The 20,314-nt window shown below is 43.9% G+C and overlaps 1 protein-coding gene across 1 annotated transcript; it reads left to right on the top strand.

The window, feature by feature from the left end:
- Positions 1-698: 698 nt before the first annotated feature.
- On the top strand, positions 699-17,861 carry mybbp1a (MYB binding protein (P160) 1a). The gene is made up of 27 exons (XM_061249831.1): positions 699-941; positions 1,467-1,562; positions 1,954-2,037; positions 2,315-2,389; positions 2,819-2,926; positions 3,261-3,451; positions 3,965-4,132; positions 4,338-4,455; positions 4,626-4,915; positions 5,382-5,492; positions 5,717-5,842; positions 5,947-6,153; positions 6,531-6,639; positions 7,324-7,420; positions 8,044-8,207; positions 8,736-8,855; positions 9,072-9,236; positions 9,583-9,756; positions 10,485-10,642; positions 11,037-11,171; positions 11,729-11,828; positions 12,882-13,013; positions 13,476-13,544; positions 13,887-14,000; positions 14,515-14,616; positions 15,217-15,341; positions 16,521-17,861. The coding sequence occupies exons 1-27, from the start codon at positions 747-749 to the stop codon at positions 16,897-16,899; spliced, it is 3,912 nt and encodes a 1,303-aa protein (XP_061105815.1). The 5' UTR covers positions 699-746; the 3' UTR covers positions 16,900-17,861.
- The last annotated feature ends 2,453 nt before the right edge of the window (positions 17,862-20,314 follow it).

The raw sequence follows: 20,314 nt of genomic DNA on the forward strand, positions 1-20,314 counted from the left end.
TAGGCGACGATATGGTTAATTTTCAATTAACTTGTGCGTCTATATTATGAAATATCAAATTTGTTGTGCTTGTCTTGTTTAGCTAGCCACATTACAAAACGAAATGTTGCAAAAGTGCGCGTAAAGGCCATTCAGAAAAACGTTTTTATTTGCGTAAATAAAATAAAGTCTATATCAAAATTAGGCAACACTTCAAATGTTTGGATTTCTTGTTATTGCACGTGCGTTTATACGTGTAGAGTATATTTGCATTGAATTGAATAATTTTTATATTAAAACAATAATCCTATGAATGTTCTACTTTGCTTTTCAGTTTTAGCTATTATGAAAGATACTACTTACCAGTATCTATAACGTGTGTACACTTAAAATAGCTATAACTTAGCTATACCAAACTCAACATAGAACGTGGGGCACTATGCTTTGGTTGCTCCTCACTGAATGCGTAACTGCACATTTAAACATGACTTTTTTTTTGCAAAACAGGTCAGAAGTGATACACTGTGTGATTTGGACGATTGTTTGTAATATTAATTCACTGACGAGTCGACAGTAATGCTTGGTTCAGTCTTTCAGTAAGTGCATTTGCGTTCATTATAGCGGTTCACTACCGTTACAGTATTGCAACCTTACGTCACATTCCTTCTCTTTCTCAACCATCGAGATGTTCTCAACTGAGGGAACGAAGTTCCGTTTGCCCCGGAAAAGCCGGGTCATGTTGCCGTGGTGTTAAAAACTCACATGGCATGGCCACTGCTACGCATGCAGACATGGGGGAGATCGAAAAGGAACCACATCGCCCGAAAGTCACAGATGCTAAGGGAATTCTTAAACAGAACAGAGAATTCCTCGATTTCTTCTGGGATATCGCAAAGCCCGAACAAGAGACGCGACTGAAAGCAATCGAAAATCTTATTCAGTATTTGAAAAAGAGCGAAAAGGTAGGGAAGCGGTGCATCTCCTTTACCACTCCTTTACCTAGACAACTCAAACTGTTTCATGAACTGTTTCTTGTGTAGATACCAATCGCACTAGATGTCACGAGAGATCGTGACAATATTGTTTTCCGAAACGGTTAAGAAATAAACAGTTTACTAGTCTTGGGCGCTTTTAAGTGCCGTATTTACGGTATATCGCCACGTGTTGCATTAGGTGCTGTACTAGCCGACTAGCTAGTTTGGAACGGGGGTGCAAGTTGGTTGATAAACAGTAGGCTATCATATAGCTATTATTGTCGGTTTTCTTAACCCAGTATTGCCTACAGCCAACCTCACGTAGTCACGCAGTGTACCCACTAATTTGAACCGGAATGACCAGCCATGTCAATGTTATTAAGCGGTTTTAAGTCATAGCTAGGATATGGCTAGGCTGAATGCGATTACTTTTGTGTTTTATCGTGCACCTAACTAACTAAGTAACTAAACCTTTGAATCCCATTCTTGTTTATCCGTGATGTGGTGGTCCAGTCGGATGAGCTGAAGTACACACTGACGAGGTTGGTGGACGGCCTCTCCCACACACGAGAAGCGGCTCGTCCAGGCTTCAGCTTGGCTCTGGCACAGGTCTGTCTGTTCTTCTCAGTTTCCCCTTGCACGCGGGCGCTGTCACGGTGGACATCATATTGTAACGTACCATCTTATGATATTTGTGTAGTAGCTTATTCGTCCTATTCTCAATTAAGAACTGTTATATTTTGCACGGTTTGAACAGAGGCAGCATACTGGAATTGGTGTGTTGGGGGAGTAAAGTGGTGTTGACATTTAATGAACAGTGGTATTCAGATGCCTGCTTGAATGGGCACGGCTGTGTATCGCAGTCAGACTCTTTTGGTTGCCAAATTTAAACTTTGCCATGTCACTAAAAACATTTAATTTCCCATGGGCTGGAGCTGAACTATTGGGCCTGCCAAATAGTCTGTGGTGTCTAATTCTTTAATAATGTGTTGGGCTGTAGGTTTTAAGTGTGTTTGAAGAGGTCCAACTGGAAACAGCACTTGGATATATCAAGCAAAAACATGATCTGCAGAAAGTGAAGAAGGTAAGAGACAAATGTTATGTCTGTTGGTTTATTACCCTAATGGACCACGGCTATAAAATCCACGGCTATAAAAGTGTAAATAAGTTTGCAAAGCGCCCAGAGGCTTAAGTCAAAACCTTACCTGAACCGGTACTGCAAGAACTGAACATTCCACAATAAAGGTGGTCATCTGTACCTTCTAATCGTAACATGATGTGATAATCTGGCAGTCATGTGACACCTCAGCATTTTTGCCCTTCCCTTCAAATACATATCCATCTACCTCTTACCTTAACAGAAACTAATCAGGAATGCTGCATTTGGGAACTTCTTCGGTGTGCTGTCACTCTCCCAGTCGGGGCGACTCCCAAAGGTAAGTATCCCTCCTGGTTGAATTCCAGTTCTCTCTGCTCAGAGATATACACTCAGTGAGCACTTTGTAAGGTATTAATTAGACTGTAGCCTATCCACTTAGTTATGATGTGTTGTGTGTTCAGTGATGCTCTTCTGCATACCACTATTGTTAGTTGTGTTACTGTCACCTGTCAGCTTTGACCAGTCTGGCCACCAACAATCATTCACACGGTCAAAGTCACTTAAATCACATTTTTTACCCATTCTGATGGTTGATGTGCACATTAACTGAAGTTATCTACATGACTGTATGCATTGCACTGCTGCCACACAATTAGACTAATTAGATAATTGCATGAATAAGTAGGTTTAATAAAGTAATAATGTTCCTAATAAAGTGCTCGGTGAGTGTATTTTTTGTGTTCTACTGACCTGCCGTCTCTGACAGGAGCCCCCGGTCCTGCTGGAGTGTGTTCAGCTCCTGCAGAGCCTGGCCCTTTACAGAGAACACCTGAAGGACCTGCCCAGGAAAACCATGGTGGACATCTTGTCTGAGGTGAGAGCCACCTATTTCATCATCAAGAGCTGGTTGGGATGTGCTTCTAAACTGTCTCATCACCGCTGCAGATGTGTAAAAAGAAAACCCAGAATGAGGTGTCGTAATATCTAGAACACCGCCCTTACCCTGTTAACCATCTGAGCAGAAGGGCTGATCTAGGATAAGTTTTAGTTTTTAGCACTCAATGGACAAGCTTAGGACAGGGAAAGGGGAAACAAGATCCTAGATTAGTACTCCCACTCGAAAGATGCTTCATGAATATAGACCCTGCTGCTTCAATGTTAATATTTTGGCTTTAATCTGAATTTGCGTACGGCGTTGTGTCACGCAGACTACCGAGGAGGTGTTTGAGGAGGCTCTACTGGGCGCTCTGCAGAGCGATCTGTCATCAGCCTTCAGCACCCCAGAGCAGCTGCAGCTCCTCCTGGTGGCCATGCAGAGGTTCCCTGGTGTTCTCAAGCCTAAGAAACTGAAAAAGCTTCTGGGGACCTCCACTGTCGTCACCGAGGACAACATCCCAAAGTAAGGGGTCTTTGCCCAAGACGACATCCCCAAGTAGGGGTCTTTGCCCAAGACGACATCCCCAAGTAAGGGTCTTTGCCCAAGACGACATCCCCAAGTAAGGGTCTTTGCCCAAGACGACATCCCCAAGTAAGGGTCTTTGCCCAAGACGACATCCCCAAGTAAGGGTCTTTGCCCAAGACGACATCCCCAAGTAAGGGTCTTTGCCCAAGACGACATCCCCAAGTAAGGGTCTTTGCCCAAGACGACATCCCCAAGTAAGGGTCTTCCTAACTGCACACCTATTGGGGATCTCGTCACCTTTTCATCATGTATAGAAATGTATGCAAACACACACACTGATGAGAACATTGCAAGGGCAGGTAGGCCATCTGCTGTAATAAGTTGGTGGGACCATCTTATATGTTTGGCACATGCATGTACAGTCTTTTTTATTTTACAATCTATGGGCATTGGACGTTATTGTGCATTAAATCCCCAGCATGTGTTTTGTAACCTCGTCTGCATTTGTAGGCTGATTGAGGTGTTAAAGATGGCCGCCCGCTCCGTGAAGAAAGACCGCTTGCTCCCAGCCGTGGCGCTAGACCTGCTGCAGGTGGCCCTGAAAGAAGAAAGCTTTCAGCTGTTCTGGAGAGAGGTTGTGGTTCACGGGCTGCTGACTGACCAATCGGGACCCAACAAGTAAGGGAAACCTTACCATGCCATGCACCTTCATAATGTTACAGAAATGAGTTGTCAAGGTTCTAACAATGCAACAACATTGCAACAATATTGTAATAACATTTTGTGTTCAAGTGGTGTATTTTGTTAAGATTGTGTCTCCTTTGTGGTCCTTACGGGGCCGACGCTGTAGTTGTATTGACTCTCCTCTGTCTCTCATGCTCAGCTACATGTGCTACCGGCTCCTGGGCAGTGCCCTGCCCCTGTTGTCCCTCCCTCAGCTGCAGCAGGTGCTCACTGGAGAGGTGATGAGGCATTACGGGGAACACGTGGTCTCTGCTCAGGTAAACCCCTGCTGTTCTCCCCGGTGCTTCTGGGGGTGCAGCAGATCTCTCTGTGTACCCGCATGAACAAAATAACCAGAGTGGAGCGGGACAGTCGGGGACAGACTGAAATGTTAAAAGAAGGAAAGAGGAGATGGTCTGAAAGTGCAGCGTGTGCTGCTCTTCCACAGCTCCCTGACCGTTTCAAGTTCTCCCCGGAGATGGAGACGTACGTCGGGGACTTCCTGCAGGGCTGCGCAGACCCCGAGAAGCAGCTGGCCGTGATTCTGGGTTTCACCAAGCTCACCAACCAGGGCTACCCGGTGGTGCCCAGCTTCTGGAGGGTGGTGCAGCACCTGGAGCCGTCCGTGCTGCGGAGCTACGTGGACTGGCTGAAGGGCATGTTCACCCACCCACAGCTGGAGACCTGCCTGGATTTCAGCACCCGCCGGCAGCAAGAGAACCAGGAGTCTGGAGTCCAGTGGGTATCCGCTTCAGACCTGGTTCAGACATGAATTGCAATTGTGTTAGAAACCAATAGGTTTCTGGCTGCATGTTACATTTGGAAACATGCTCCTAAGAATTTTCAAAGAAAAATGTTAATTAGGCAAAGTTTAAATCTTGTTCTGAATATTGGAAATATAGATTTTTAACCTAGGCTGATATGATCAGTACAGCCAAAGCTACTAATAATCATGTTAATAATAATAATAATAATCATAATAATAATAATAATAATAATGTTGTATATTGTGTTCGAAGTGTGGACACAATTAAAAAGGCAGATGAACGTACGAACATTCATATAGTTGTCGTAAAAGCGTACATTGGCATACTTTGAGTTGACTTGCATCTCACGAGTGTGCAGACAGCTGATACATTTGAGGGGGGGAGTGTGGGGGAGGATTTGTCCTGGTGTTCCTGCGTGACATGCGGCTTCCGTGCAGGAACGAGCACTGCGTCTTCCGGCTGCGCAAGTGGATCATCCCGCGCCTCACCTCCATCCTGGAGAACCACCAGGTGAAGAAGGAGGAGGACCTGGTGATGGACGTGGCCAGGTGAGAACTACACTGGGGCTCGGACTGTTGCTTGATTGCCAACCGGCTGCTTTCCCTGGGTCATATATTTTTTTTCACGGAACCAGTGCGTATCGGGTTCCTTTAAGTACCCTCAGTTTTTTGAGAATTTTAACCTTTTTTTTAGTCGTCTTGTTGTAGAAATTTCTCCTCTTTTTGCAGTGTGTAACATGAGCACTTATTTCTCATCTCGCATTCTTCCCCAGATTTGTGATCTTCCACACCTTCTTTGTGGCCAAAAAGTCCACCCCTGATATCCCGGAGACGCAGAGCATCCTGTCAGTACCGCTGGATGAGAAGACCCGTTCAGTCATAGTCAACCCCTTCTTTGGGTGAGACTCCATCGGCCATGTAGCGTTCTTTGAATACTTTCAGTGCTGTAAACAGTGGGGGGAGAATTTCAAAATGGTTCCTTTTTTTTTTTTCTGTCCCACAGGCTCCTTCAACACCTAAACCATCGTCACCCGCAGGGCGAGGCCCCCGAGGCGCCAGCCCAAAACGAGAAGCGCGCTCAGGGCGTGACGGCCGACGGCACGCTGTGGATCTACCGCCTGGTCCAGTACGCCGACGTCCTGCTGAGGGAGACCAAATACGTGCAGTGCGCTCAACCGTTCACTCCGCAACAGAAGGAGAGCTGGGATAGGTACGGATTAGTCCCCGCTAAAAATGACTGTCTTAAGAAAGCTTTTCATCTTGAAATAAGAGTGAAGAGCTTCTTTCCTTCTCTCAAATGTAAAATATTAGCTTGTTTTGTTTGCTTGCCAAGTTAGATTTTCTTACTCCATTGGCAAATGTTGAACTGTTTCACCTCATTGTCATTATTATTGTCTTACTTAGTAAAAAATAAAATAAAAATAAAGTCTCAATATAAAGTCTGCAACGGACATATTTGTAGTTTTTTGCAGTGGTGCTGTAACATTGGCGCTACATGGCAGCGGCATTACGAGAACGTTCTGTGTCAGCTGGGGTGTGAGGCTGTTCTCAGCATGGTCACTGATCTGCTGCTGTGTGCGTTTGCAGTATGTTGAGGTCAGTGGAGGCTCTTCAGAAGAAGGCGAAGAAGGCACAGACCGCGGAGACCTCTGCCTTCCAGCAGCTGTTCCTGCTCGTGGGCATATACCTCTTCAGGGTATGTACTGGTAGCGTCGCAGCAAATGCTCAAATACTTTGGCCTGCGTTTAACTAGGTGGGCATTCGCAGTTGGATGTGGTGGTAAATGAGATAAGTGAGTGAGCCAGAAACAGTAGGTGGCCAGGCCCTCCCATCCCTATATCTGGACTCATTTAATGAAGTCCAAACAGAAGTGTTGTTTTAGAATTGCCATCTTAAGGTAAGGATGAATTCAGACTCTACGTAGCTTTTACAACATACAACTAATTGGCTTGTAATGTTTGTAGTTAGAGATTCAAGTGAAGAACGTCTATTCCTGACCAAGGCAGTGTGGTAAAAATCTGATTTTCTTTTTGATCAGCAATTTGTTTTTCCATTTTAAACTTAAAAGCTGAAAGATCACAGTCCACGTGTATTTCAAAGGAGCAGTAGCTTTGTAGTGTTTTTTTTGTTTAATTAATTAATAAAAACATTTTTTACAGTGTGCAGAAAGAAAAAAAAATCCAACTAATGACATTTGACATGCATTTACATTTGGTAAACTAGCAGACTCTAATCTGGTGTGACTTAAAGAATAACCCATATAATATGGCCACAGTATACTGTAGATACAGAACTGGCGTATAGCACAATGAAAAGTGCCTCTGTGAGAAACAGTGCTGTCATAAGCAGTTTGAACATCCAGACTGGGTTTCTCCTGCAGGCAGCAGAGGAAAGTGTGGACTTAATGCAGGATCTGCAGAACTGCCTAGAGAAAGCCCAGGTGAAAAAAGCCAAGAAGAAGAAGAAAAAGGCCACAGGTAGGAGAAATGAATGTAACCCTGTCCCTGTGTGAAATGGAGACCCGTGTGTAACCCTGTTCCTGTGTGATATGGAGACCCGTGTGTAACCCTGTTCCTGTGTGATATGGAGACCCGTGTGTAACCCTGTCCCTGTGTGATATGGAGACCCGTGTGTAACCCTGTCCCTGTGTGATATGGAGACCCGTGTGTAACCCTGTCCCTGTGTGATATGGAGACCCGTGTGTAACCATGTCCCTTTGTGATATGGAGACCTGTGTGTAACCGTGTGATATGGAGACCCACGTGTAACCCTGTCCCTGTGTGATATGGAGACCCGTGTGTAACCGTGTCCCTGTGTGATATGGAGACCCGTGTGTAACCGTGTCCCTGTGTGATATGGAGACCTGCGTGTAACCGTGTCCCTGTGTGATATGGAGACCCGTGTGTAACCGTGTCCCTGTGTGATATGGAGACCCGTGTGTAACCCTGTCCCTGTGTGATATGGAGACCCGTGTGTAACCCTGTCCCTGTGTGATATGGAGACCCGTGTGTAACCCTGTCCCTGTGATATGGAGACCCGTGTGTAACCGTGTCCCTGTGTGATATGGAGACCTGCGTGTAACCGTGTCCATGTGGCGCAGGTGCGGAGGCGGAGGACGAGGAGCCGCAGTGGGTGGAGGTGATGGTGGACATCCTGCTGTCCCTCCTGTCCCAGCCCAGCCGCTTCGTCCGGCAGGTGTGCCGCACGGTGTTCGCCGGCGTCTGCCCCCACGTCACGCCGCGGGCGCTCAACGCCATCTTAGACGTGAGTGAGAGGGGCGCGCCTGTCTACGCCCGGCAGAGCACCCACTGTGTTTACCTTTCAGAGCTGTGTCTCTAATGTGTGCTTGATTTCCTTGTAATATTCCAAGTAATTCAAAGGACATTTCACACAGTAGTAACTCGCTCAATACTATCTAGTTTGTAGGCAAAATCAGCACGACATGGGAAAATCGCGAACATTAGACTGAATGGCCTTTTCTCGTCATTTTGTTATTTTTACATCTTATAATTCTCTATAATTCTACTAAGCAGTGTATATGAGCGGACAAAACAGCTGTGCTGTTTTCGGCCTTTTTTTGTGTGGTCACAAAAAATATTGATTCAGTTTTTAACTATTCTGCCAAATTACTAAAATGTAATGTAAAATGTATAGTACGTTTATTTAGGACCTTTCATTTAATTATTTTTTAAAGAATCTTATCTGTACAGAATGTTATACAGGTGCCTAAGATTTTTGCACAGTACTGTAGTATATTGTGAACCGGTTGCTGATTAGGAACCTGATTTCCAGGTGCTGGATCCTCGTAAGGACGAAGAGGAAAGTTCGGTCATGGTAACAGACGAGAAAGACGAGGGCAAAAAAAGAAAGCGAGACAGGGAGGAAGAGGATGAAAACGATGACCAGGAAGAGGTGACCTTTAACCAGTCCTTGTGCCTGTCTCTCAATTACTGCGGTTCATATTGTATGTTGAATCGGAATATTATTTTCTGGTTGTCTTCTGATGTTGATAAATTAAATGATTGTGACGTGTCTGTGAAATCACTGTTGATTAGACTTTTCTGTGAACATTAATGTTGCAATTACATTCAGGAGCATTAACGTTCTGAAGCGTTTTCGTTTCTCCAGGATGACGAGGAGAGCGAGTCAGATAAAGACCCTGATGATGATGATGATGATGATGATGATGGAGCTTTGGAGGAGGATGAACAAGAGGACGTGGGGGATGAAGAGGAGGTGGATCAGAATTTTCGCCTGGAGCTGATGAAGGTTCTGCAGGGTCAGAACGCTTTGGTACGTGCCATTCTATAACTCTTTCCACAGGCCGAGTTCAAACTCTTCCAAACCACTTGTCTAACCTTTCAGCTAACTTTGTGTAAATATGCGAGGGTTGTTATTGTAGAGGTCCTTTCAATTAAATCGTTCAATTAGGGGAATTCATTTCTGGACCTCGTTGTCCATAATGTTCTCTGAGGAATTTTTCAATTGAAAGTCATTCGTATTTATTTGCTGAATTGATGTGAAATGGAGATACATTTTTTGTTACCTGGCTGTTATGCTAATCCAGGTTTGAGGCTGGTGTGTAATGCGGTCAGAGATATGAAAATGGCCTGCTGAACAGGATGTTGCTCATCTCTAGGCCACCGAGGGCGACGACAGTGAGGATGACGAGCTGGACGACGAGTCCATGATGAAGCTGGACGGCAGCATCTCCGCACTCTTCGCCGAGCAGAAGAAGAGGATCCAGGCCAAGAAGGACGAGAAGGAGAGATTTCGCAAGGAGAAGAACCTTGTCAGGGACTTTAAGATCAAGGTACTTCACTTTGCTCAGACATGTCTGTCAGAACAGTATTTTTGTCTGATACTTAGACTTAAAATCCTATTTCTATTACTTTTTTGCTAAATAACACAAAAGTTGCAAATGAAGTGAGACAGTTTTGACTCATTTCATGATTTGCCAATGGGGTATGAAAATTTATCTGGTAAGGCCAACAGTACCTTAAAACTAGCCAGTATTTCTACTTTTTAAAGGTTTTACGTCAAGACTAAACAGTAAGTCAGACTTTTTTTGCAGTGTGAGCTGTTATCAGGGGAAAATATCAGCAACGCACTTAACCTGAATATCTTAAGAGAATAGCTCTGTATAAATGTGTGTGTAAAAGGACATACACTGGCTCTGGATGATGCCTCCGGGGTGCCTCAGGCAGGAAAGATGGTCGTTCTCAGCAAAAGCGTGAGCCCTGTTGACAAACAAACAAACAATTAATTGGGGGTAAGCTGCCATTTCTGTTGGTCTCATCGCTCTAGAGTGTGTGATTGGTAGTGGTGCTGTGTGGGAAAACAGTGACAATCGATGTCACGTAAATCGGAGGAATCACGTGTCTACAATCTCCTCTTGAAGTCTGCATTAACTGGTGCGGGCAGGAGATCAACAAGTCCGCCTGGGAAATATGCTAATAAAAAAATAAAAATAAAAAAAGTGTCAGCCAAATGGTGCAAAAAGCTAATTGAAACGGACCCTGTGGGTGTGTTGGGCTACAGGTGCTGGACCTGGTGGAGGTGTTCCTGTCCAAGCAGCCGGAGAGCCCGCTGGTCCTGGGCATCATCGAGCCCCTGCTCAGTGTCATCGAGAACAGCATGAGCTCTGACACCAACCAGCAGGAGCAGGACTTCCTCCGCAAGACGGCCGACATCTTCAGGTCAGCCACCACCAGGACGCCGAGCCCGGCGTTGCCTGTGTCGTTTTTGGACTGACATACACTTTAACCCTGTGAATAGTGGAATGTTCTTTTAAAAAAAAAAAAAAGAGAAAAGAAGTGTTCTCCAGAACTCTGCCTTCTATTACCTGCAGTGATTGTCACATCAGCATTACTTCAGCTAAGGACATTCTAATAACATATTAGTGACCTTACACATTAGATGGTTTGCAGTTTAGACAATTTAGAAAATTCCTACAGATTTATGACAGTGTTGACAAGAAAGATCAGTAATTCAACAGCACTGAGTAATTGACACAGTTCTGTTTGGCGCGGTTTGGTTAGTAACACGAAGGAGCCGGCGGTTTTGATGTTTTTGCGTGCTGTGTCACCGCAGGAATCAGCTGTGCAGAGCGAAACGTTACTCCAAGAATGTGTCGGGCATGGAAGAGGACCTGCATGACATGATGGAGAGGGTGCTGACCAGGGCCCAGACGCTGGCCGACTCCTCCGTCTCCCTCTACTTCTTTAGGTCAGCTGCTGAACCATACCTGTGCCATGCATGCCAGGCCTACGGTTTGGCCCCTGTCTCTAACCCTTTTATTCTTATTTCTCAGTCTCAATGGCTTCGTTGACTTTCTTTGGCACAACTTTGGTCCTCATGTTGATAAAAAGTGATGATAGTTTTCAATGGTGGTCGGAAGACTAGAGGCAAGACTAGGTACTGAGAGCTCTCTTATACCTGCATTAAGGAGGCAATTAAACACACCTGAGCAATTACAAACACCTGTGAAGGCGTGTGTCCCAAACATTATGGTGCCCTGAAATGGGTGGACAATGTATAAACACTGCTATAATTTCTACATGGTGGGAAAAAAAAAAAGTATAAAAATAATTTTATAAAAAAAGGTGTGTACTTTAACCACATGTCAATTTTGTGATTCCAAATCTCAAGTTGTGGCAAATCAAGACATCGCTGGTCTTTGTCCCAAACATTATGTACAGACAGGGAGCCTTTTTTTCTTTTTCTCTTTTGTACTCGCCTCCCTCCATTTTGAACGTGGCCCTGGTGTCCTGGCTCTGTTGCAGTGCGGCTCTCTACCTGGTGAAGGTCTTGAGGGGCGGTGTGTCTCCCACTGCTGCAGGGACAGAGGTGGAGGGTGGAGAAGATTCCTCACCTGCACAACAGGTGAGCTCCTCCCTGTCATACATTAAACCAGGGCTGTCCAGTCTGTGTGGGTGCACCAAGACACCTGATTCTGCTTACCAAGGTCTTGATTGAAGACATTTGTGTATGTGACAGGTGCCTTAAAGTGAATTTCTTTAAGGGAAAGTTTTTATTTATTTATTTATTTATTTATTTATTTATTTATTTATTTTTTATTTTATTTTTTCCTTTCCCTGCACATTTCTTCTCAGTCTGTTTGCTGCCCTTAAATTTTGGTTTCTGTGCAGAAATAAATAGTGTTGGGCTAAAACCCTTTTTGGAGAAGACTGGAAGAATGCATTAAACCATATCAGAAGAGTGAAAGGAAGCTGTGAATGACCTGGTTTTATGCCTCCATTTTGTTTGCGAGAGCTTGTGTTTTAGCGTTGGCCACGGCCTGCTGACCCAGGACAGGCTTACTGGCTAGCTGTTTGATAAACAGCCTTGAGTTTCTCTCTCGTGACCAAGTTCGATCGTGACCAAAGCTGAATATAACATTACAGCTTTTGCTTATTGATAATTGTTGCAGAACGTGTGATGAATGTGTTCGGAGTTATACAGCTACTGTGAAAGGTAGCATCTGCTCAGCTCGGCACTGCAATTACAATTCTGCTGGCCCTTTATGAGAATATGCAGATTCATATTTCCCAAGCACACCCTGTCCTCCAGCAGCTGCCAAACACACTTAGTTGAATCAAATTAGTCACAATTGGGGCGTGTGCGTGTATGTGCGTGTATGTGCGTGTATGTGCGTGTATGTGCGTGTATGTGCGTGTATGTGCATGTGTGTTTGTGTGCCTGTGTCTCTCTGTGCACATGTTAGAGTGTGTGTGTGTGTGTGTGTGTGTGTGTGTGTGTGTGATTGAGTAAAGTGTGTGTGTGTGTGTGATTTGAGTAAAGTGTGTATGTCTGTTTGTGTGCCTGTGTGTCTCTGTGCACGTGTTTATATGTATGTATGTTTGTGTTTATATGTGTGTGTGTGTGTGTGTGAGAGATTTAAGTGAAGTGTGTGTAATGTGCGTTTCCTCCCTGCAGGGGGCAGCCATGGGCAGTGTTGATGTGGAGAGGGTGACCTCCCTCTTTCAGCGGGCTCTCCGCTCCTTCATGACCCGCAGGAAGAGTGCGCTGTCGGGGGCCATGTTCACCGACCTGTTCACCAGATTCCCAGTCAGTTTACCTTTTTTTATTTTTTATTCAGTGTGTTTGTGCTGATTGTTTAATCTTAAAAGTGGTTTTCTGAAAAGAAATTCCCCTGATAAAGCTCTCAAACAGTGCTTTTACCAGTGTAAACAGAGTGCTTTGAACTTCTTATTCTGTGTTGTACGTAATTGTGCTGTAAATAGATACATAAAATAATATTAAGCTGCAAAAGACCACAGTTTTCAGGATGACTCATGATAGAGAGCATCTACTGTAGTTGTTTAACTGTAGTCTCCTTTTTAAATATGACACTGAATTCATATTTAGGACACTGCTTTCCTTATCAATTGACCTTTCCCTAGAATAATGTGTTCTGAAAAAAATAAATAATAATAAATAAAACTGCTTGCTTTCAAATGAAAATTTCTTGAAGAAAAAAAAAAACTGATCCAAATCCAAATTCTCTGTTTGTGTGTGTGTGTTCTGCAGGTATTGTGTGTCAGGTTGCTGGATTCTGCAGTAGAATACATCACAGAGGGAGTGAGGCAGCATCAAGAGGTACAGCTCAGTTTTACACAGCCCGTCCGCCATTTTACCCTTTAGTTTCAGCCAGGGCTTCTACCCCTCATTCACAAAACTTTGTTATTGTCAGAAGAGCAGGTAAAAATGTATTTAGAAATGAGCTGTGTGCCTATAATTCAGATAAAGTTATAGAATAACTGACGCAATGAGTCTTTTTAGTCATAATTGGGCGCTGATTTTTTGTGGCGTTGCGTGCTCCTCTCTGTGCTGGTATAATTCACACGTTAGCCGCTTTCCATTAGCTGTGCTTCTAATTCCCATGAAGATGTTGTTGATGTAGAAAGTGCCTCGTTTCACCCTGTTTGACCCTGTTTTCAGGGTCAGGCTTGCCTCATCGTGTTGAGGGGTCTGCAGACAAAGGAGGTGCGGCAGCTCATGACCAATGCCCAGTTGGCGGAGCTGTGCCAGAAGACTGTTGGTCAGCTGGCGGAGGTAGGCACCAACCCACTAATGCATGCAGTACACCTACTGGATTGAATCAGTGCCGGGTTTTTTCCCATATTGTGGAAAATTAAGCACTGTGAAAGTATCAAGACACACAGTTCCCAAATAAAACCACTCCAACCATATGAAGAAAATGTGCAGTTAGACAATTGATATCAATGAGCCTTGAGGACACAGTCACTAAAACAGCCTGTTCTTGGTAAAGCTCATGAGAGGCGCTAGAGAATGGACATAACTGGACATAAACCTGGATCAAGACTGTTTTTGGTACTTAAAACCACACATTCTGGATATCAGGAGCTAAAATAAAACACTGGAAATGTGTAAAATAATGTAGGACCTTTAAAATGACATGCCTCTCGTGCGCCAGTCTATACCTGCTAGCCGTACTGCACAAGGATTGATTAATCAACGTTGATTCATCTTGTACATTCAGTTTCATCTTGATTTCATCCACTGTTGTTCCTCGTATTGATAACCCAGTTTCACATTTTGTCTGAAGAGTCTACGCTCCATCACTGGGTACAAGATTAAGGTGGTCCAAGAGAAGATGGTCAGAGCTCTGGAGCTCAGTCAGTTCATCGTCCGAACCGTTCAGCAGCAGGTAAAGGATGTGCCAAGAACTATAACCAGACCTGGGCGGGGGGGGGGGGGGGGGATTTCACAAAGCAGGATTACTGAACTATCGGGATACATAAAACCTGGAATCGCTCTTTTTAGTGCAGTCCATGTTCCAGGTTTTTTTTTTCTTAGGGCACTTATCCAGCTAACCGTTTTGTGAGGGTTCCGGCGACTTCTGTTGTGTAATTCAGACTGAATTCTCATTTAATATTAAATAATAAATTAATAATTCTTTTTCTGCCAAAATTCTGTTTCCGGACAGCATATATAGTGTGTATTTCTGGAAACGCATTACCTGTTTATATGGATGTATGTTTGCTTCAGTGATACTAATGAAGTGTATTCATAGCTAACCCAGACCTTTGCTTTATCACAATGTTGCTGCGAGGTAGTGGCAATGTTATAACATTGACAAAACATTCCAGTAACAGTGTGAGAACATTTTGTGTTCACTTGGTTGCTGTTTACTGTAAGTATATGGTTATGGTATATGGTATAAGAATATGGTTCCCATAGCCAGTGTCACTCTGCTGCCTGTTTGTGGTTGCTTGCTGTGCAACATTTCCTTGTCTGTGTTGGACAGAAGCTGTCGGTGAACCTGGAGCCCCTGAAAGAGGTTTTGCAGCACATGAACCAGCTGGAGGGCTTCCGAAAGACGGGCCACCTGGAGGACACGTACTGGAGTGTGATGAAACATTTTGGGATCCTGTAAGCCCACAGCGCCTCTTAATCCCAATGTAGTGCCCATAAACATTTCTGTGCTTCCTAGCTGTTATTATATTTGGACCTAGATGTTTAACCACAAAGACATCTTTAATAATATACTGTGGGACTGGGTGAAGAAAAAAAAAAAAAAAAAAAAAAAAAAAAAAATTTCAGTCGCTGGTCAAATACATAATTGTTTTGGATTCAAATACTTTTCTACGCTTTACTGAGCTTGTCTGGTGTAACCCCGCCTTCTGGTCCTCTTTCGTTGGCTCAGTTGCACAAGGCAAAATCAATCGAGCACAGAAAAGCATTTGAATCCAAAGATTTTACATATTTAACCCAGGTTTGATTCTAATTATGGTTTATTTTTACAGCATCTTACCAGAGATCTCAGGTGCAGCAAAAGTGCCAAAAGGCAACACTTTTTTTGCCCTTTTACCCAGTGCCAGAATATATTATTCAAGATGTTGGTATGGTTTCCCAGCTGTATAAATGTAGAGCGGATATGAAGGCGGAACCTAATGAACCAACCTGGTCCCATGAGCCGAGAAGAAGAGATTATAGCATTCTTTATCGCCTGCCCCACCCCAGTATTTAACACCACTACAGTTACGTTCATATGAGCAGTGAACTAATTCCACTGACAAGATTAAGATGGTTAAGAGCAGACCATTAGCCCTGCTTGTGTAATTTCACAGTATTCAGATGGGGAAAGCAGAGAGGGTTACAGTAACAGAGTTGGGATCACAGTACAGGAAGTGAAACGGTGGGGATTCGAACCCCAGGTCCAGCAGGTGATTTGTATGTGGTTATCCCTCACTTCAGGCTTTTCACATTAGGGTTTTGCTCTGTGCGTTACAGTAGATAATAAACAATATTAGTAAATGATATATAATAAACTGTTGTGATATGCTGTGGCCCAACAAAGACTTAAATTGTGGAGTTTTGGTCTTTATAGAAAGATGTTTTATAAAGAAAGAGAGTGTCTTGATGTTCTGCATCCAGAGTTGGGGCAGTGCTCTGTCGGAGGATACATAATCCATGAATGTTTTTTCTTATAGGTATATGCAGTCTTGTGTTTTTGTAAAAGTGCTTTTTTACCGGTCACTGATGGTGACTGACGTTCAACGGAAAGCAAATTCCTGTGAAGGCCAATAAACGTTTTCATTCTTTTCACAGCAAGCCAAAAGTGGAGAAGGTTAAGAAGGCTGCGGACGAGCAGGCCCAACAGTCCGCCCCCAAGAAGAAGAAAGGCTTCCTCCCCGAAACCAAGAAGCGCAAAAACCGCAAGAAGCCGGCACCGCTGGAGGGGACGGGGCCCGCGCCGCGGGAGGGGAAGGGGCCCATGCCTCAGGAGGAGGGCGGCACTGCTGGGGGCGCCACCGCGGGGGGCGCCACCGCGGGGGAACCGGGGAAGAAGAAAAAGAACAAAAACAAGAAGAGGAAGCAGCAGGCTGGCGGGAAAGAACCGGGCCAGGCGCCCCCCAAGAAAGCCAAGACGCAGCCGGCCACCAAACCCAAGAAGAAGAAGAAACAACAGCAAGGAGGCGATGCTTAAACTACAAAATGTCGTTCATGAACATTGTATAAAAACCCCCGTGAAGCAGATGGGCTCCTCTGCCCGTTTTTGTAACTTGTTCTGTGACGTTCTCCTGTAAAACATTAAACGATGTACATAAATACATCTGATGGGACACAAAGCCAAAAACACATCTAGTTTTTAAAAAATGATTTAGCCTTGATCCTGATTTTCCCCTGTGTTGAGTTTGCAGTCTTGTCAAAGGAATCTTTGTTTTTTGTTTTTTAATCTGCAGGTTGTACACTAACAACCCCTTTGTACAAGAAGATGGTTTTAAATGAAAACACATTTTATTGTGCACTTTGTCTTTGTTTATTTGAGACATTTAACAAACGATTATAGATTACATTTCCACAAGGCGGCATGAAAAGCTCCAACGGAAATGAACTCTGCCGACTGTATATTCTAATCGTGCGTTTCATTGGTCAAAAAGAAACCGTAAAAGTCTGCAGACTTCAAATGAGCTGGCTGGTTTTATTTGAAGTTAGCTAGCTGGCTGCTGCTTCTGTGTTGGCAAGCTAGTATGTGTAATTGCATGAGGCTCATTTGAATAATTGGACAACAAATACAAGGGGTAAATGATGGCAATGAAACGGTTATGATTTGTTCGTATTTATGGTTTTTGGCTATGTGATGCTTAACCAATGAAAAGAGATGGTCATGGAAACTATGCCAGTGACCTAAATTTGAGGTGTCTTTTGGCAATCGTGGTAGGCTTGATTATCTGAACTGTTGCCCTGGAGAACAGATACACCTAGTTCAACGTTAACATTTTCAGTTATTCATGAGGGCAGAATAATTCATAATGATGAGAAAAAGCCATTAGGGTTTGTACTGTATTTTACTGACTTCTGCTCTTATTTAGTTGAATAGCTTGACTGTCTAGAGAGATGTACTGTACCTGTACATAGCATTTCTCATTAAAATATCCACTAAATTTAGCCATTACATGTCTCGGACAGTATTGTGCTTTTTCAACCAATATGCTGTACTTAAATATTCATTATTAAAAAAAAAAAGGAAACGTTTGTGGCCGGTAACATTTTCAACATTTTTTGCATCTAATGGTGGAATTTGAGCTGTCTCAACGAAGTAAACAAGGCTTAGAATGTCCGTTCAGAACCGAGCAAAGCCTGTTTAGACCAATGAGAGACAGCCAGGACATAATTATGACCGAGGCAAATGATCTATAGTAGAAAATACAGACTACCACTAGATGGGGCAATTGACTCACCATGGTCAAATATCCCACACCCACAGTGAGAGAAATGGTTACACATACAATGTACACTCAGTGACCACTTTATTAGGTAAACCTGTACACCAGCTTGTTAATGTGAATATTTAATCAGCCATGGCAGCAACTAAATGCATAAAAGCATGTAGATGTGGTCAAGAGGTTCAGCTGTTTTTCAGACCAAATGTCAGAATGGGGAAAAAATGTGATCTAAGTGAATTTGACCGTGTAATGATTGTTGATGCCAGACAAGGTGATTTGAGTATCTCAGAAACTGCTGATCTCCTGGGATTTTCACGCAAAACAGTGTCAGAGTTTGCAGAAAATGGTGTGCAAAACAAATAACATCCATTGAGTAGCAGTTCTACAGGCAAAAACAGTGTTAATGAGAGAGGTCAGAGGAGAAGAGCCAGACTGGTTGTAGCTGACAGGAAGGTGACAGTAACGCATATAACCACGCATTACAACATTGGTATGCAGAAAAACATCTCTGAACACACAATGCCCCAAACCTCTTAGTGGATAGTCTAGTGGTGAAATAGTTGTTAATGAAATTAAACAATGAACATGACGTGAAAGTGCAGACTCACCTTTAATTTGAGGGTATTTACAGACATATCAGGTGCTCTATGTAGGAATTACATCCCTTTTTAAACAGTCCCCCCATTTTAGGGGACCAAATGTAATTGGACAGTTGGCTTCTCCGCTGCTTGTGATTAGTCAGGTGTATTTAAGCACCTCCTTGGTGCAAGTATTAGAAAGCTTTCAGTATTTAGTCTTGATTCTAGGCTTTTGTGACAGTGATTGATTGGCTTTTTTTCAACATCAGGAACAGAGTTGTACCAATGAGAGTCAAGGAAGCCATGATCACACTGGGAAATAAGAAAAAACAAAACAAAATAAACAATAGGTTTACCAAGATTAACTGTCTGGAACATCATTAAGAATAACTAGAGCATCGGTGAGCTCAGTAACTGAAAAGGGGCTGGTAGGCCAAGGAAAACCTCTACAGATATTCACCAAAGAATTCCCACCATAATGAAGAAAACAGGCATGGATGGGTTAGTGACTGCTCTTTGCAGAAGACTTCGCAAACAGATCTATAGAAGCTACACTGCAAGATGCAAACCACTAGTTAGCTGAAATACAGGATGGTCGGGCTACAGTCTGCTAAGTAGTACCCAAAAGAGCCTGGAAAAAGGTCTTGTGGGCAGATGAGACTTGATGTCAGCGTGATGGCAAGAGCAAAGTGTGGAGGGTAAGAATCAAAGCACTCCCTCCTCATCTGTGAAACGTGGCGGGGGTGTTATACACTGCTCAAAAAATTAAGGGAACACTTAATCATCACAGTGTAACACTAAGTCAGTTAAACTTCAGGGATACCAATCTGTCCACTTAGGAAGCACAAGTGATTGTGAATCAATTTCACCTGCTTTCCTGCTTTGGTGCAAAAGAAAGTGAAAACAGGTGCAATGGAGATGCAAAAGCATAAAAAAAAAAGAAAAAGCAAGACAACCCCCTAAAAGGTAATGGTTTTGCATGTGATGGCCACAGACAATTGCTCTCTCCCTATCCTTCCTGACTGATTCTTCTCTAGTTTTGTGTTCTGCTAGTGTCCTTGTCACTACTGGTAGCATGAGGCGGTACCTGCAGCCCAATCAGGTTGCACAGGTAGTCCAGCTCCTCCAGGATGGCACATCCATACGTGCGGTCGCAAGAAGGTTTGCTGTGTCTCCCAGCACAGTCTTAAGAGCATTGAGGAGATACCAGAAGACCGGCCGTTAAACAAGGAGAGTTGAACAGGGCCGTAGAACGGCATCAACCCTGCAGCAGGACCGATACCAGCTCCTTTGTGTGAGAAGGAGCACTGCCAGACCCCTACAAAATGACCTCCAGCAGGCTACTGGCATGCATGTCTCTGACCAAACTGTCAAAAAAAGATTCCATGAGGGCCCAACGTCCTCTAGCGGGACCTGTGCTCACAGCTTAGCACCGTGCAGCTTGATTGGCATTCGCAAGAGACCACCAGAATTGGCAGGTTCGCCATTGCCGCCCTGTTCTCTTCACAGATGAGAGCAGGTTCACACTGAGCACATGTGACAGGCGTCTGGAGAACGTTATGCTGCCTGTAACATCATCCAGCATGACTGGTTTGGC

The sequence above is a fragment of the Conger conger genome, chromosome 7, assembly GCF_963514075.1.
Source record: "Conger conger chromosome 7, fConCon1.1, whole genome shotgun sequence".
NCBI classification, from domain to species: Eukaryota; Metazoa; Chordata; class Actinopteri; order Anguilliformes; family Congridae; genus Conger; species Conger conger.

Excerpts from the sequence above, each read along its gene's own strand:
- mybbp1a (XM_061249831.1), top strand. The coding sequence starts at position 747 with ATGGCCACTGCTACGCATGCAGACATGGGGGAGATCGAAAAGGAACCA. Across the intron at positions 9,237-9,582 it reads TGCAGGGTCAGAACGCTTTG|GCCACCGAGGGCGACGACAG; the intron begins GTACGTGCCATT and ends GCTCATCTCTAG. Across the intron at positions 11,172-11,728 it reads GTCTCCCTCTACTTCTTTAG|TGCGGCTCTCTACCTGGTGA; the intron begins GTCAGCTGCTGA and ends GCTCTGTTGCAG.